This window comes from Populus alba, chromosome 5, assembly GCF_005239225.2.
Source record: "Populus alba chromosome 5, ASM523922v2, whole genome shotgun sequence".
NCBI classification, from domain to species: domain Eukaryota; kingdom Viridiplantae; phylum Streptophyta; class Magnoliopsida; order Malpighiales; family Salicaceae; genus Populus; species Populus alba.
Window position 1 is genome coordinate 8969596 of NC_133288.1, and position 16092 is coordinate 8985687.

Consider the following 16092-nt stretch of genomic DNA (forward strand, 5'->3'; position numbering starts at 1 on the left):
TATTTTTTATTCCACATTAAAAAAATATAACTCTTTCTTGTGAACATATAATATATATATTAAAGGACTTCAATTTTCACGTTGAAAAAATAAAATATTACTTTGGTATTTATATAATGAATTTTGAAAATAATTAATAACCAACTCAAAAATATATATATAAAAAAAAAGTCTTTGACTAGGAGAAAAAACACATTTAAAAAAAAAAATAAGGTCTCAACCAGGTTTTTCCGGGCAGCCCGAGTCACGGGTCAGCCGGGTTTTTACTCATCCCGGTCTTTTATCTTACCCGGATTGGTTCAACCACCAGGTCGTTAGGTCTTGGATCGACTAGCTGAGCTGACCGGATCCAGATCGACCATCGGGTGAATCTAGGTTTAATAATAACTATGCTAAACAGCCAGCTGAGGTTACCTTTGCTAGTTGAGGCATTGAGCGTGTTCTCAACTCTCATTAATAAAGCTAATGGATGATATAAATTTCATCATTGCTCGGAGCTGTTTTAAGCAAAAAATAAATTAAAGAACGAAATCCCAAACCCCAAACGGGGCTTAAGCAAGGCCATTCTCATGAATTCTCTGCCCTACCCGTTTGCTCTCTTTGACTAGCTCGGCAAGCAAGAAAGACTCGATCTCGATTAGTGATGATTTTTTTAAAAAGAGAGTACCAGGCCATAAAAGGAAAAGAAGAAAGAGGAGAAGACATTATTTAGAAGTGGGATTTCTTTGATCCTCATTGTTCTTTAACGTGGTGGTTAAAAGGTGATCATTGTAGTGATTTTGAATGGCTTTTTAACAGCTCAAGTAATTAATTAGCTCTCTTCCCGTGCTCGATATACTCATTGAAGTTTTTCCAATCAATCATGCTGTAACTGTGATTAGGAGTTGAATACAGTCATTAGCGCCTTAAATCTCAAGTAAAGGAGGCTGCAAGAGAATCCACGCCCCACACACGTCTTGAGCAGCAGATACAGAACTCGAATGAATTACGATTGCTACTGATACCGATGAGACGACCGTGGACTGTACCAGGAGCGTGAAGGCAAAAATGACATGGTTTGTCTTGTAGTAACACTACAGTGAGGATGCTTAAATTGCACTACTCCATTATTAGCTTTCTCCTTCACCGACTCACGACTCTGGGCCAGCATCTCACCTCTGACAGCAACTCTCAGTCTATGGTCTCCCTCAGTTCCAGTATAAAGAGTCCCGAGAGCCGGTTTCAGTTTCCATGCGAAGATCCAAGTTGAGAGGAGCCAAGTCATAATTCCTAGCATCAACATGGGTTTTGTTGCTGCTTTATGCTTGAGCTCGGTTCTCGTATTCTCGATATCTTCAGGAGCGGATGCACTGAGCTTGAATTACTATGAGAAAACGTGCCCTGATGTCGATTCCATTGTTACAAAAGCTGTCAATAATGCAGTGAAGAAAGACAAAACGGTCCCCGCAGCGCTCCTCCGGATGCATTTCCATGACTGTTTCATAAGAGTAGAGATTAACATTTTATATTTTTCTTCCAAGGTTTCCTCTGTCATTTTCGTGCTCGTTGTTTGTTCCTAACCTGGATGTCTGCATCTTGTTTCAGGGCTGTGATGCCTCTGTTCTGCTAAATTCGAAAGGGAACAACAAAGCAGAGAAAGATGGCCCACCTAATGCCTCTTTGCATGCGTTTTTTGTCATTGACAACGCGAAGAAAGAAGTGGAAGCTTCATGCCCGGGAGTGGTATCATGCGCTGATATCTTGGCTTTAGCTGCAAGAGATGCAGTTGTATTTGTAAGATAACAAAACAAGCTAAAACATTCCCTCAAGATCAGGACTATCACTTGTCTAAACAAAAAGTAAACCTGGAAACTGAAACAGGGATAACAATGACAAAAAATAATAATTATGTTACTGATAGTTTTATCAATTTCATATTGCAGTCCGGAGGTCCAACATGGGATGTCCCAAAAGGAAGAAAAGATGGGAGAAAGTCAAGGGCTAGTGAAACAACACAGTTGCCTTCTCCTGCCTTTAACATAGCTCAGCTGCAGCAGAGTTTCTCTCAGAGAGGTCTGTCCCTGGATGACCTCGTGGCTCTTTCAGGTAAACAGAAGCCTGACTGCTACTGTTACTATTTGTTTCAATAGTTTTCATCTATGAAATCACAACGTTGCCAGCTACTCATATGCAGGTGGCCATACTTTAGGGTTTTCCCACTGCTCATCCTTCCAAAGCAGAATCCGCAATTTCAATGCCACTTATGACATAGACCCATCCATGCATCCATCGTTTGCAGCCAGCTTAAGGAGTATTTGTCCAAAATCGAACAGGGCAAAGAATGCAGGAACAACCATGGATCCCTCGTCGACAACTTTTGATAACACATATTTCAAGTCGATCCTCCAGAAAAAGGGTCTATTCTCCTCAGACCAATCTCTACTCAGCACTCCAAAGACTAAAGATTTGGTCACCAAGTTTGCTAGCTCCAAAGCCAATTTCAATAAGGCTTTTGTATCATCCATGATCAAGATGAGTAGCATCACAGGCGGTCAGGAGGTTAGGAAGGATTGTAGGGTGGTAAACTAAGGTTCTGTTAGCTTGGTTCATTACTTTTAAACTGTGAAATGGCAATCAACCAGATGTATCGATAGCAAAAACTAGACATCTGATTTGCTAATAGCTATGAAGGCCATCTATCTTATATTGTAATAGATATTTTGAAGAATAATACATCCAGAGATATTTTCTTGGTAGTGGCTTTTAGATCATAAGAGCCACGGTTCGTAATATAACAAATAATGAAGCTAGTAAGGAGTCAATTTATCTAAGCAAAGTTACCTGCAATCCCACTTCTTGCAACAGATGGTTAAGCCTACACTTTGGACTCAGTTATTAGCAGGGATTTGGTCCATCTATCCTACCTGGGCTATAAAGACCAAAAAATAAAATAAAAAACTTTAACAGGTTAATCGCATCAAATACCAAGAAAATTTACACTGATTTAAAGAAAAACTTCCAGAGCTGGGATCCCCAAAGGTATTTTCCATGCCCGAGTAACTAGCACTCGAGAACAATCTCTAAACAATAACAAAATAGAAAACCAATTGTCTATTTGTCCTCCAGTAATCTACACATAATAGATCTCCTTGGCATTCGTAGAAGAAACCAGAATAGATTATAACTACGCTAATTCACAGCATCAAAAACTTCAATTTACCACAAGTCATCTCATCATGGAAGGGAAGCCTCCCGTGGCAGCAATGAGTAGAAAGTGATCAAAACACCGCATCACTAGATAGCTATCCAGATGCTCTGATCAAAGGAAATTACTCGGGTAATGTCTATTCACTGATTAATACAATCTCTGCCAATTGAATATTGCCACTTAGCCCGGATGCCTTGTTGGGAGGCATGAAAGAAAAAACATCAATAAGCTTTACGCACTTTAATCCCCATTTGAGCATCAGGAATTCAATAAGATGATGCCCACTGCTCATAATTAAAATAAGAAAACAAATGAAGGTTTCATTAGAATAAGAAACATTTGAATAAAAAAGTGTGAAAACCACGAAAAGACACATTACTGTTAGAAGAGCATGCAAACAAGAAATGGCATGGTACAGCATAAAATCAGATCCAAATACTGAAGATGATCATTAATTACCTTCTATTATGATAAGTTGTTATAAAGACAGACCCCGGAGAGTTCTGGAGCAGGAAGGTCACAGTGGCAAAAAGATCATCAAAAGCTTACAAACAGAAATGGAAGTAAGCTTTTTTCCGGTGAAATTAAATTTGAGCAATATACAGGGCAAGGAAGAAGTAAACTAAGGAAAAGAAAAAAAAATCATAAAGATCAAAACCATAACAGCAAAAGTAATTTACCACTTGCATCATAGAGTACATCAGATACAGGGCAAGGAAGAAGTCAACTAAGGAAAAGAAAAAAAAAAAATCATAAAGATCGAAACCATAACAGCAAAAGTAATTTACCACTTGCATCATAGAGTACATCAGCCCCAAGAATAAGTTTTGGCTTCAAAGTGAATATAGACTCGTCCCAAACTCCCCATGTCAGTCCCAACACCTACAAAGTAGAAGTATATCACTAATTTTTTTGAAAAAAGGAAGGAAGAAAATACCCTCAAGGCTAATAGCATATGGAGAACAACAATTTTACAGTGATAGCTTACTTTACAATTAAGTTGATTCAAGTCACACACTCTTCTCATGTTGTCCAACACCTGCAGATCCAAAACAATAATGCTTATGAACAGTCAATTGAGGCAAGAAAAATCCAACCAAACTAACCTATTTAACAACCACATCAAAACATAAAGCGCTTTTATTTAGGAATCTAGTAACGCTATGTATTCTGAAATATCCATCATGTGTGCATTTCCTGAATAACATCAACTACTTGATGATTGGTGCTGTTTGAGAGTCCAGCTCATCAATGGCCGATATTATTCAGGAGACTAACATCCAGATTGAAACATAAGAGCTTCAATTTAAGGATCCAGCAATGCTATTCATCCTAAAAAACAATCCATACCGAATGAGTTTCCCGAATAATATCAACTATTTGAGTTTGGAGTAGCATCAGACCCACCAATTGAGTCCACCCCATCAATGGCCGATATTATTCAGGAAACTAATCCGGGATAAAGATTTCAGGAAACTACATTAGTGACTACCCAAATAAAACTGTGTCAACGAGATATCATTATATAGTACATTGCAACCTATCATATTTATTGATTTTTGAGAAGACTGGTTTAGGGTTAACGTTTTTAATTAACAAGGAATACCTCCAATTTATTAGAATCATCAGTCAGAGTAACATCTAATCCCAACTTAGCAGCCACTAATCCAGGCAAACAAGTCCCTGCACCAAGCTACAAAACTATATTATATCAGATTAAATATATATAAAAAAAAACTAAATATCACCCAATTATGAAAAAAAAAATAGAAAATCGAATTACCTCGAGAACACTAACACCAGAAAACTGCAATCTCTGTTGCCAAACATACTCAGCAAGTATAACACTACATGGCCACACGAACAGGCCATATTCTTCTTTCATATTCTAATTCAGAACAGGAAAAAAAAAAAAATGGAATTCATTGTCTACATTTTGAGAGCTAGAATTTTGGTTTTTTCTTTCTCTTGAATGGAAAATAAAAAGTAGTGCCTCGATTATTGAGATGGTGAACGCCGGTTTGTCAAATTTGTCCCCGAAAGTATGCTGAGATACCGTGGTCATGTTCCCGCCCGAAGAAGAGCCGCTGTCAGCGCCGTCTTCCGTGTCCATCTCCACCGGTATAAGAGAAAGATTTAGTTAACTGTGGTCTGAGTACCGGAACGTTCGCTGTGATTAAAAAAAATCACTTACCCAAACCGCTGCGTTTAGATCTGTGAATGGACTGTGGCAAAAGTAAAAAACAGTAGTCACGCGACTCGCGAGTCAAACGAACCCGTGTGAAATTTGAAATCACGGACAGTCCTTTAAGTATACACGTTTATTTGATTAGAACCCTTGATTTATTCTTGTTAAGAATAAATCCTCCTATGCTTAAATACATCACCCATTAAGTTTATGCGTGTCGCATAATTAAATACATCGGTCATTTTTCTTTATTTTTTTAAAAATTGATATCAGTTGGAGAAAATGAACTTAAAAAAGATGAAATGAAGAAAAATAGATGACAATATCACTTGAGAGAGAATTGAACAGCCTCTAACTCTAATACCTGTTTCAGCTGTCATCAAAATTTAATTTTTTTTTATTTTTTTATCATTTTAATTTATTGATATAAAAAATAATTTTTAAAAATAAAAAAATATTATTTTAATGTATTTCTTAAAAAAAAATGGTTTGCACAATTATATTTTAATTATAAAAAACTGATTTTTGGATCAATGAGCTTATGGTGATTTTATTGTATAATATATAAAAAATAGAATAGAGCTTGTAAATCATTTATTCAATTTGAGTTTCTAATCATGGATAATGGCAGTGGGATTTATTTGACCGTTTACTTTCTTCGACTATTTTGCTACTGACCTACCATCTCCTCCTGAAGCTGGTAAGGATGAGATTTAGGCAGCAGTGATGGGTTTATGTTTTGCTTGGGAGAATCGCCATTAGAGGAGGGGTTTGAGCTTGAGATGGATTCAGAGCTCATAGTTCTTGTGAATGCTGCTGCTCCTGATCGCTCAGTGCCATTTATCTGGAGAACATAACCTCTTTTTCCACAACCAGTCAGAGCTTCTTCAGAGAGATTGGATAAGCATGCTGACATGTTAGCTGAGCAGGGAAATTTAGAGTATGTTCAGCAGGTAAGAATTATTTTTTAAATAATTTTTGTATCAAAATACATGTTAATAATTTTTTTTATTTTTTAAAAATTATTTTTAATATCAGCACATCAAAACGAATTAAAAAAATACAAATCACACTTAATTTTAATAAAAATAAAATTTTATTTTTTAAAAAACACAGATTAAACCATATTTCCAAACATATTCTTAATTTACTCTTCCCTGTCATTGTTGTGCGTTTCCTTGATTCCTTTCCTGCACTAATTAGTGATTCTAATTAATCTTCGCCCGGCACTGGACTGCGGGCCCGATTAAATTTTTTTAATATAAAAATAAAAAGTAGACGCAGATTAAAAAAATGATAAATCATACTAAAGTTAATTAAACGTGACTGGATTAATTTGATCAGTTTAAAGATAATTTAGATAATTATAAAATAACAATAAAAATAAAAATATATACTTGTAATGAAACATTTATTTGAGACTGAAAAGCAAAACAAAACAATCTTGGATATAAATCTAAAATAAATTTAAAATTAAAAAATATATATTATAAAAAAACCTAGAGGCGTGAGCTTAGTTGGCCTAGCACTTGTAGGTCTTAATAAGTCCGCTAGCCTAGGCACATAAGTCCGCTAGCGTAGATGCATAGGTTTGCCAACCAAAGGCATATACGTGTGCTTTGATATATATTTTTTATTTTTCAAAGAGCCATTCACCCATTCATACTTGAAAAAAAAAAAAAAAAAAAAAAAACTTTGCGCATTTTGCTGACTAAAAAGTTGTTGAAAAATCAAACTCAAGGTTAATGGTGTTTAGTATTGTGGCTGCGCGGTAAGATTCATTCACAACCATAATTTTTAACGTTTGGTAAGGTTACTATCACAGTTTTTTAATGATGGGTCCCACCATTGACTGTGGTGCAACCACAATGTACAAGAAGTAGCTGCTTCTTGTACCGGGAAAAAGGGATAAACAGTGGAGCATGGCTCCACTGTAGCTGTTCACTAAAGTGAACGTTTTTTTTTTTTTTTTTTTGAAAAACCAGTGTGCTGCACTTTTTGTATAAAAAGTTTAGGTTTTTTTTTTTTTGAAAAATCAGTGTAATTAATTGATTTCACTCGCACTATTCACATGAACATAAACAATATTTTTTTTTTGTTTGTTAAAAAAATAGTTTAAGATGAATTAAATTTATTCTTATTGTAATCTCAATTTATTCCTGATAATATTTTATCTAATTTTATTGCATGCTCAAACAATCATGAAAACTATAGTTTTTGTCGAATGAATTTTGTACGTAATGAAATTGTATTTTTTTTTTAAATTGAGTTTTACTCGAAAAATTAGTATTTACTATTATTTAATAACACTACATAAATTAGAAGGATATCGCATGATGATGTAGCATTTGTGGAATTTGATTGCAATTCTAATTATGTTCTTGTCGGGTCCAACCCAATTAAAAAAAATCAGTTTTTATTTTTTTTAATTGTATTTTATTCAAAAAATTAGAAGGATGTTGCTTGATAACGTTAAAAAAAATTTCAGTTTTTATTGTTGTGTCCTTAAGAAACCATGAAAAATATAATTATTGTTGAATAAATTTCGTATGTGATAACATTGCATATAGTTTAGTTGAATAATAATAAATATTTGATATCAATATTATTTATTTCATGATATAATAATAGTAGTTAAATCTATAATATTTAAATTAAAAACAATTAATAACAAAAAAAAGTATTATGTATTATTCTAGAAAACATCTTTGTCTTTTAGTTTTTGTTGTAATTTTAATGAAATGTAATAATGGAATATAAATGTAATGTGATTTTATATTAAAAAAGCTAAAAGGAACCAACTATTTACCGTGTACATAGATTCAAAATACTATGTATTGAAACAATGTTTAATGTTTTTGTCTTTCTTAGCAAAACAAAATAATTGTTTTCAAGGGTATTTTTTATCTTTTCTAGGGGGTCATTAGGCATTGCCAAATTAATTGAGGGTAAAATGATCCACACACATTTTTTTTCATGGTACAGTGTCTTTTTTTCCATTTAAAGCAAAATGATATATCTACCTGACTTGGGTTTTTTTTTTTTTTTTTTTTTTACTTTTCATAGTGAATTGCACAATAAATTATTGACATAACCCCTGGAAGCCAAAAAAAAACCTGGCATGGTAGGCGTTTGTGTATTTTTCTTTTGTTTGTTCCGATAATAACTGATTTGACTGAGGAGTTGATGGTCAATTATCAAATATACAATATAGTTTACATAATTTATAGGGAGGCACGTAAGACTCCAGGAATGTTATGGCAGCACATGCAGACAATTTACTTGGCCAAACAATGGCTTTCAAGACGGTGATCAAACCCTCTCAATGGTACCGACCTTTCCAGATGGGGCATGTAACTTAATCACTTCTGTTTGTCGTCAATAGTTATTTCTCTTTTTTCTCCTTTTCTCTCTCATCATATAAAAACACGTTGACGCTAAAAATAATTCAATGCAGCCCTCAATTAGATTTCTTTTCAAATTTAGTTGATGTTTTTTTTATTAATAATTATTTTATTTAAAATAATTTATAAAAATAATTTTTTTTTTCAATTTCACCCCATAAATTTTTTTTATATATTAAATTTGGTTCATATTCTTTTATTTCCTATTTATTTTATTTGAAATGGTTTTAAAAAGTTTTTTTTTTCTAATTTTATCCTCTTTGAGTTTTTTTTCCAATCAAATTTGAACCTTATTTTTTTTATTACTATTTTTCTTTACCTTGAAATGTTTTCTAGTTTGATTTTTTATTATAATTTCATCGTTTGATATTAAATTTATCAGGTGTTGAATTTCTTAATTAAACTTGGAATTAGAGCTTAATGGGTTGTAAGCTTGAGATATTAATCCAAGTTCAGGAGATTCGCATGTGTTTGCTTTTTTTATTATTTTTCATCCTTCAATATTTTTTATCACTTTCTATGAAATTTTCCAGTCATTTTGACAATAACACGGGCTGCCTTGGGTTTTTTTTTTTTTTCTAGCCTTTGCTCAATTTAGCTTTTTTAAAGGGGTTTTTTTTTAATTAGTTAAATTAATTTATTTTATCGCTCAATATTAAATTTGTTTAATTTTGCCTTGGGTTTTTTTCTATTCCTTTGTTAGATCTTATTTTTTTATTTTTTTATTAGATTAATTTATTTTATTATTTAATATTAAATTGATCGAACTAGAGTCCAAATATGAACTTTAACATGTTACAAACGTTAATTTTTTAATATTAAATTTTTTGCTTAGTCCAAATATGAACTTTAACATGTTACAAACTTTAATTTTGATTTTAAAAGGTCATCTAGATGTGTTTGAATTTTTTTTTCCTGTTATAAGCTCATTCTTTTCGGTTTTATTTTCAAGTTTTTTCATGTTTTTTTTTACAGGATTTTCTATTCGATTTGAAACAAACATAGGTCACCTTGGATATTTTATTTTTGATATTTGTTAAATTTAATTTTCTTATAAGGATTTTTATTTTTGAATTATATTAAATCAATTAATTAAATATAAATATGAGATCCTTATTTTATAATTATTTTTTAGTTTGCTATATTCTGGTTGTCTTTCTAATATTTTAAATGGTCCTTTTCAATTATCTCTAGTTATATATATATATATAACTTTAGGAAGAAAATTAGTGAGGTGGGTTTAGCACAAGATATTTACCTAAAATTTATTTATTTTTGTGTTTTAAAAAATATTTATTTTTTTATTTTAAATTAATTTTTAAATTATTTTAATATACTAATTTAAAAATAAAAAAATTATTTTAATAAAAAATATTATTTTTAAATTATTCTGATTGGGTGGCTATCCGCGATTCCGCAGACGCTATTATCTGTAATTTTGGATTCTTAAAAAAGAAAGAAAATGGGATATGGTAAATCATAAATGACCGTCTCGCACGTGACACCCGGGCAATCACTATCTCTCTCTCTTTCTCGAATCATCATTATCAGCAGTCTTCTTCTTCCTTCTCCTCTCTCACTTTCAAGCTCATCTCTTGCGCTCCCTCTGTCAGGACTAACCACACGGTGTCATTTCCATGGCCTTTGCTCATTACTTGGCTGCCGTTCCCACTGAACCCTCAAATCTCACAAAAGCTGCACTCTTTAGCACCTCCCCCCCTCCCCCCCCTCCTCCGCTTTCTTTTAATAAAAATCACTTTGATTTAACTTTATCTTCTACTTCACTGAAAACTAAAGCACGCAAGCTATCTATATTTCCCAAATTCCGTCGCATTGGACAGAAAGGTAAATTCATAATTTAATTTTATATTTTATTACTTTTCAAATAAATTATAGGATGACAGATGACTTAATTGATTTGGAATACTGTTTTCAGGAAAGGCGAAGGCGAAAGAATCAGAAGTGAGTTTAGCAGCCGAGGCGTTTACTAATTTCAAGCATTTGTTATTGCCAATTACTGATACGAATCCTTATCTCTCCGAGGGAACTAGACAGGTTATCTTTTCATCTTTTTTCATTGTTTAAGGAAATAATTTTTTATTTTAGACTGTTTGGTTCTGTATATTAAGAACTGGAGAGTCTTTTAGCTCAGGGATTTCATGATATTTATTATTTGTTAGCAAACCAAAAAAAAAGGCTTGATCATAGCATTAAAATGAAGAAAAATTGAGGGGAAATTCTGCAATAATAATAATCCGACGTTCAAAGACCCATTCTCATGGATGAGTAATGCTAATTTCACATGAAGATTCTTATCCGAAGCTCTTCCTGTAAACATATAGATCTATTGAATGAGGTGATTAGTCTACTTCCGAATCGTAACTAAAATTACAAAGACAAGAAAGAGAGAAAGAAAAAACTTTTCTATGGCTGAATTTTTAGTAGACTAATCACCTCATTCAATAGATCTATATAATTCTTGTTTACTTATTTGCCTTAGCTCCATTTTTCCCTTTGTGCAAGTGAAAGAAACTGTAGCAAGCAGCTGGTTTAAAGTCCTTTTTGTGCTCTAACTTGTAATTACTTGTCTGACAGGCTGCTGCTACTGCTGCAGCATTGGCGAAGAAATACGGTGCTGACATTACGGTTGTAGGTAAGCATACTGACTTTTATTCCTTGCTATTTGTTTATACAAGTGTTGGGAACTAAGTACAAGAGGTGCTTTCTCTGTTTTTATTTTTCCCTTGGTTTACAGACTGTTTTCAATGCAAGATTTCATGGAATGTAGAAATTTACATTCTTTGCAGTTATTGATGAGAGGCAGAAAGAGTCGTTGCCTGAGCATGAAACCCAAATGTCTAGCATTCGCTGGCATCTAGCTGAAGGTTCGTATCTGAAACCATTAGTTTTAGAAAGAAAGCAAGATTTTTCTTGCTATTTGCAATTCAAAGTGCACACTTTATGTAGCCAGTAGCTTGATTTAAGGTAATGTCATTTATGTTCTTGTGCTTGCTGTGTCTTTCTTGTGCTGCTTCCTTGTGCCTCACTTTTCAAACATCAATCGCAAAAGACAAGAAGTGGAGTTGTAATCTTATCTTCTTTTCCTGTAGCTTGTGCTCATCTTTGACTTGGAAACTCGTTATCTAGTCTCTTTGTTTGAGTTGCTAATGCATTTGCATGTTTCTTTTTTTAAATGATAGGTGGGTTCCAGGAATTCAAGTTGTTGGAGCGACTGGGGGGAGGAAGCAAGCCCACCGCCATAATTGGCGAGGTTGCTGATGACCTAAGCCTGGATTTGGTAGTCATCAGCATGGAGGCAATTCATTCCAAGCATGTGGATGCAAACCTGCTTGCTGAGTTCATCCCCTGCCCTGTCTTACTCTTACCTTTGTAGATTGTAGTTATTTCACGACTTAGCAGTGACGAAACGCACTGCAGGTGCAAGTTTTCTACTGATAGGCTTCTGGTTGGATCCAGCCTGTTTAGCTTTTTTCTTGTTGATTATGTTCTTAGTAGGCTTGTGGCTGCGCAAGCGAGAAGAAGCTGTTCTTAAACATTAAGTGAACATTAGCAGGTGAATCTTATTCAACCACCAAAGCCCCGTCTTGATACTTGGGAGGAGTATTTCACTTTCTTTCAGATTCAAGCTTTAGTTGATCCTTACCGGCACCAATTCAAGTTAATCTTGAATATAATACAAAAAATGTGTTAATGTTCTGGATATATTTTAAAATATTATTATTCTCTTAAAGTCACAATGAACATGTCTACACCAGCATGTGTTATGTTATGGATTTGATTTTTTAACGGGAAAAAATAATTATATTATGAATATGTTTTTATATATTATATTTTTCTTAATTGAGAAATAATTTTTTATATATTTTTTATAAAAAGAATATATGAATTGATAAATAAAAAATGTTAATATTAATTAAATATTAAAGTGAAAAGTTAATTTTCATAATAGAAATAAAAATAAAAGATAGTTATATATACAAAAGAGATTCTATTCGAATATAACTAATTCATAATAAATATTAAAGTGAAAAATGTTCTATACAAATCAAGCTAATTTTTTTGAGTATCTTGCAACTAAAAAGTATCAATATTTAAATAAAAAACAATTAATGTAAAGGGATAAAAACAAAAAAGCCAGGGGTTAATAAAAATAGACACACGCACCTGCAAGCGACCTATCACCATTTAGAGACTAAAAAATAATTAGGGTAGCTATTATATATATAAATTCTATCAGAAATGTGTAAATTGCATAAAGGAGCTAGGGAGGTTAAAAATAATAATCTCATAGCATAGTATTATAGTTTCGTCCTCGTGGATGGGGTGTTATATTCACCTTTGTTTTCTTATAGTTTTGAAACCTGACATGTCGATCCAGATCCAGTTGATTTAGAGCTAGAATCGAGTTGGGTTAAAAATAATAATAATAAAAAAAATCTAGTGTGACCCGGTTGACCCGGTTAAAAATTCAGTTGCAACCAATTGATTTATGTTTTTTTTTTTTTACTAAAACGATGTTATTTTGATTTTTTAAAAAAATTAACCGAACAAAATCCGGAACTCGAACCGGGTCTAAAAACTATAGTTTTTGAACTCTACATGCTAATAGTAATTTTTATTTAAAAATATATTAAAAAAATATATTTTTTATTTTTAAAAAATTATTTTTAATATTTGTATACTAAAATATTGAAAATATTAATTTAAAATAATAATATATATAAAAAATATTTTTTTTAAAAATACTTTTAACTACAAGTTGCGAGTTTTTAAGGTGAATCTTATTCTTACCGAGCCTTGTTTCCAGTTCTGGATTGCAATCTAGACTCTAGAGTGTCACTAATATAGACTGGAAAGGAAAAAAAGAAAGTGAATAAAAAGAATAGTAAATTGATGGCTTGCGGTAACATACAGATCTTGAACACAGCAAGGAACAGAGATGTACTTTGCCCACCTTGGCTACAGATGATCATACATACACAAATACACACAAGTAAATCAGAATGGCATACAGGAACCGGATAATGAATCAGAGTAGAACTAAGAATTGCTGAAGAAGCCGATGCATTTTTGTTGAGCCCGTTGGCCGGAAGGTTTGCTGCCAAAGGACCCCTAAGCTCGGAACAACCCCAAGGTTTTGACCCCTCAGACGGGTGGGTGGCTTCCGAAGGAACCCAAAGCTCGGAACGATTTCAAAGTTTTAACAGCTCCTGCCCTCAGTATGTATTTGTGATACACTGCAGCTGCCAGTGCTCCAAGAAAAGGCCCAACCCAGAAAATCCACTGTTCACCATAATGACAACAGATCGAGGTTAGACAGACAGCCATTCTAAAAATATGCTAGTTTCCATTACTCACACTCTTGATAGAATGGTTAAGCAAGATTGTGCGAGGCTACAGAATTGCAATGTGTGCATGCTTGCGAATCAAAAGTAACTGTTGTTTCATTTAAGATTTTGACGTGGCTAGGGTTGTCAATTACCACCCGCCACATATTTATGTTGCGTTGAAATGCAAATGGATAATAGCTGTTAACGTGTCATGACGAAGTCAAAGAAGAACGCACCAGATCATCCATGGCTTCTGCAGTGCCACGATAAATCAAATTAGTAGCAAGGCTTCTAGCAGGATTGATTCCAGTTCCGGTGATGGGAATTGTAGCCAAATGCACCACGAACACAGCAAAACCAATAGGCAATGGGGCCAAAACCTGAAAAGCATAACATAAAAAATCTCAAAACTCTGCTTAACACCATCGATCCATTAGTCTTTAGAGCAGCTAGCACCATGTACTTACAGGCACGTGGGAGTCGCGAGCGTTCCGCTTAGGATCGGTGGCGGAGAAGACGGTATAGACAAGGACAAAAGTGCCAACGAACTCAACTCCTAATCCAGCACCCTTGGAGTAGTTACGCGAAACAACGTTAACAACACCATCTGAGTTCTGTTGTTCATCAGCATACATGAAGGCGAACACAAACAATACGCCAAGTGTAGCTCCAAGGCATTGTGCCACCATGTAGGCAGCTGCTCGAATCAGCGACATCTTCCTTGCTACGAGCATAGCGAATGTTACCGCAGGGTTAAGATGGCCACCTGAGGTTCGAATAAAAGATAAATTAAGTTCAATTTCCTGAAACATGAAATTTAACGGAGAGAAAGAAAAGTAGGTATATGATACCAGAAATTCCAGAAGTGCAGTAGACAAGCACAAAAATCATGCCACCGTAGGCACAAGCGATACCAAGATAGCCAACACGACTGCATTGGTCAGTATAATTAGGCTCCTTGTAATTAACAACGGTGGACACGGCGAAAAAAAGGAAGAGAAAGGTGGCGATAAACTCTGCAATTGAGGCTCTGTAGAATGACCACTGCTTCAGCTCTCCCATGTCTAATAGAGGAGCTGGTGGCGGGTCATGGTAATCCCTTCCATGTTGACGCTCTGTGTTTCTCTCTTCACTACCCATTTTTTTTTTCTCTGGAGTATTTTTTCCTTTCCTTTGCCGAACTATCTTTCTTCTCCTCTTCTACTTTCTATATATCACTTGGAATATTGCAATGGAGAGACGGAGAATGGAAGTATTTATCTTCAAGATCCTCGGTTTGTTTCGGTTGAATTTGAATTAGTCCCGGATATCAATTTTGACTCCGAAGAGACCATGGAGGGACCGCTATTTATTATACGGCGAGACCATGTGATTATGGTCAAAAATTGCAAGCCTCTGACCTCAAAAATATAGCCATTACGGGGGCGCGGCGGCTGATGAACAAAATCGTGGCAACAAGAAGCCATAATGGCCAGGTTGGCTTTGATGTGATTGTGGTGAGAAATTGCATGCTTTTTTTAATATATTTAAATTAGTTTTAGTATGTTAGTTTTAAAAATAAAAAAAATTATTTTAATAAATTTTAAAAACACGACTGATATTTATAAAGATTATCATGTTTAGACTTTATCTTGTTTTAAGGTAGGACCGTCCCATCTGCAATGATTGATGAATTTGGTATCCGTCCAATTCTATGGACCCTTTGAATATGAATATTGGGGTGTACACATAGATAAGAAAAACCGTCCAATGAACCCCTGTTATCCGCCCTGCACCTCGCTAGTAACTAAGAACGGTTCATCGGACCGGAGACCAAGTGCGTGTATTTGGATAATTTCGGATAAAAACTACTAATTTGGATAATTATTTGATTTTATTTCCATTTTCCTACTTTACTTTTTTTCTTTTGCCCGAATATCCTTTGCCTGATCAATAGCCTGAACCACCCAAGTTTTTTTATCC

The 16092-nt window shown here is 34.0% G+C and overlaps 4 protein-coding genes across 9 annotated transcripts; 2 read left to right on the plus strand and 2 right to left on the minus strand.

Annotated features, from left to right (window-relative positions):
- The first annotated feature begins 861 nt into the window (after positions 1-861).
- Positions 862-2735, plus strand: LOC118029891 (peroxidase 64). Its single transcript, XM_035033855.2, has 4 exons — positions 862-1487; positions 1585-1773; positions 1923-2085; positions 2174-2735. The coding sequence occupies exons 1-4, from the start codon at positions 1281-1283 to the stop codon at positions 2566-2568; spliced, it is 954 nt and encodes a 317-aa protein (XP_034889746.1). The 5' UTR covers positions 862-1280; the 3' UTR covers positions 2569-2735.
- On the minus strand, positions 1611-5449 carry LOC118029892 (uncharacterized). 4 transcript variants are annotated; one of them, XM_035033856.2, is made up of 9 exons: positions 5181-5438; positions 4971-5075; positions 4794-4880; positions 4176-4226; positions 3976-4069; positions 3647-3731; positions 3200-3471; positions 2821-2908; positions 1616-1750 (listed from the first exon to the last, which is right to left on the minus strand). In XM_035033856.2, the coding sequence occupies exons 1-7, from the start codon at positions 5298-5300 to the stop codon at positions 3324-3326; spliced, it is 690 nt and encodes a 229-aa protein (XP_034889747.1). In that variant the 5' UTR covers positions 5301-5438; the 3' UTR covers positions 1616-1750; positions 2821-2908; positions 3200-3323. The 4 variants fall into 4 exon arrangements, with proteins under 4 accessions (XP_034889748.1, XP_034889747.1, XP_073265444.1 ...); XM_035033857.2 differs by lacking the exon at positions 2821-2908 and having other exon boundaries at positions 1611-1750; XM_073409343.1 differs by lacking the exon at positions 3647-3731 and having other exon boundaries at positions 5181-5449.
- Positions 5450-10258: 4809 nt separating this feature from the next.
- On the plus strand, positions 10259-12502 carry LOC118029888 (uncharacterized). Of its 2 annotated transcripts, none has more exons than XM_035033852.2 (5): positions 10259-10624; positions 10716-10741; positions 11375-11432; positions 11587-11664; positions 11980-12502. In XM_035033852.2, exons 1-5 carry the CDS (start codon positions 10417-10419, stop codon positions 12171-12173), a joined length of 564 nt encoding a protein of 187 aa, XP_034889743.1. In that variant the 5' UTR covers positions 10259-10416; the 3' UTR covers positions 12174-12502. The 2 variants fall into 2 exon arrangements, with proteins under 2 accessions (XP_034889743.1, XP_034889742.1); XM_035033851.2 differs by having other exon boundaries at positions 10262-10624; positions 10716-10834; positions 11980-12418.
- Positions 12362-15466, minus strand: LOC118029887 (probable aquaporin PIP2-8). 2 transcript variants are annotated; one of them, XR_012169952.1, is made up of 5 exons: positions 14982-15466; positions 14598-14896; positions 14367-14510; positions 13713-14083; positions 12362-12463 (listed from the first exon to the last, which is right to left on the minus strand). XR_012169952.1 is itself a non-coding variant. In XM_035033850.2 (4 exons), exons 1-4 carry the CDS (start codon positions 15268-15270, stop codon positions 13946-13948), a joined length of 870 nt encoding a protein of 289 aa, XP_034889741.1. In that variant the 5' UTR covers positions 15271-15466; the 3' UTR covers positions 13671-13945. The 2 variants fall into 2 exon arrangements, 1 of the variants encoding a protein (XP_034889741.1); XM_035033850.2 differs by lacking the exon at positions 12362-12463 and having other exon boundaries at positions 13671-14083.
- Positions 15467-16092: the final 626 nt, after the last annotated feature.

Excerpts from the sequence above, each read along its gene's own strand:
- LOC118029892 (XM_035033857.2), bottom strand. The coding sequence starts at position 5,300 with ATGGACACGGAAGACGGCGCTGACAGCGGCTCTTCTTCGGGCGGGAAC. Across the intron at positions 4,227-4,793 it reads ATGATTCTAATAAATTGGAG|GTGTTGGACAACATGAGAAG; the intron begins GTATTCCTTGTT and ends TTGGATCTGCAG. Across the intron at positions 4,070-4,175 it reads TGAATCAACTTAATTGTAAA|GTGTTGGGACTGACATGGGG; the intron begins GTAAGCTATCAC and ends TCTACTTTGTAG.
- LOC118029887 (XM_035033850.2), bottom strand. The coding sequence starts at position 15,270 with ATGGGTAGTGAAGAGAGAAACACAGAGCGTCAACATGGAAGGGATTAC. Across the intron at positions 14,897-14,981 it reads CTGCACTTCTGGAATTTCTG|GTGGCCATCTTAACCCTGCG; the intron begins GTATCATATACC and ends TTCGAACCTCAG. Across the intron at positions 14,511-14,597 it reads CTCGCGACTCCCACGTGCCT|GTTTTGGCCCCATTGCCTAT; the intron begins GTAAGTACATGG and ends TATGCTTTTCAG.
- LOC118029888 (XM_035033851.2), top strand. The coding sequence starts at position 10,417 with ATGGCCTTTGCTCATTACTTGGCTGCCGTTCCCACTGAACCCTCAAAT. Across the intron at positions 10,835-11,374 it reads TCTCCGAGGGAACTAGACAG|GCTGCTGCTACTGCTGCAGC; the intron begins GTTATCTTTTCA and ends CTTGTCTGACAG. Across the intron at positions 11,665-11,979 it reads TCGCTGGCATCTAGCTGAAG|GTGGGTTCCAGGAATTCAAG; the intron begins GTTCGTATCTGA and ends TTTAAATGATAG.
- LOC118029891 (XM_035033855.2), top strand. The coding sequence starts at position 1,281 with ATGGGTTTTGTTGCTGCTTTATGCTTGAGCTCGGTTCTCGTATTCTCG. Across the intron at positions 1,488-1,584 it reads TCCATGACTGTTTCATAAGA|GGCTGTGATGCCTCTGTTCT; the intron begins GTAGAGATTAAC and ends ATCTTGTTTCAG. Across the intron at positions 1,774-1,922 it reads CAAGAGATGCAGTTGTATTT|TCCGGAGGTCCAACATGGGA; the intron begins GTAAGATAACAA and ends TTCATATTGCAG.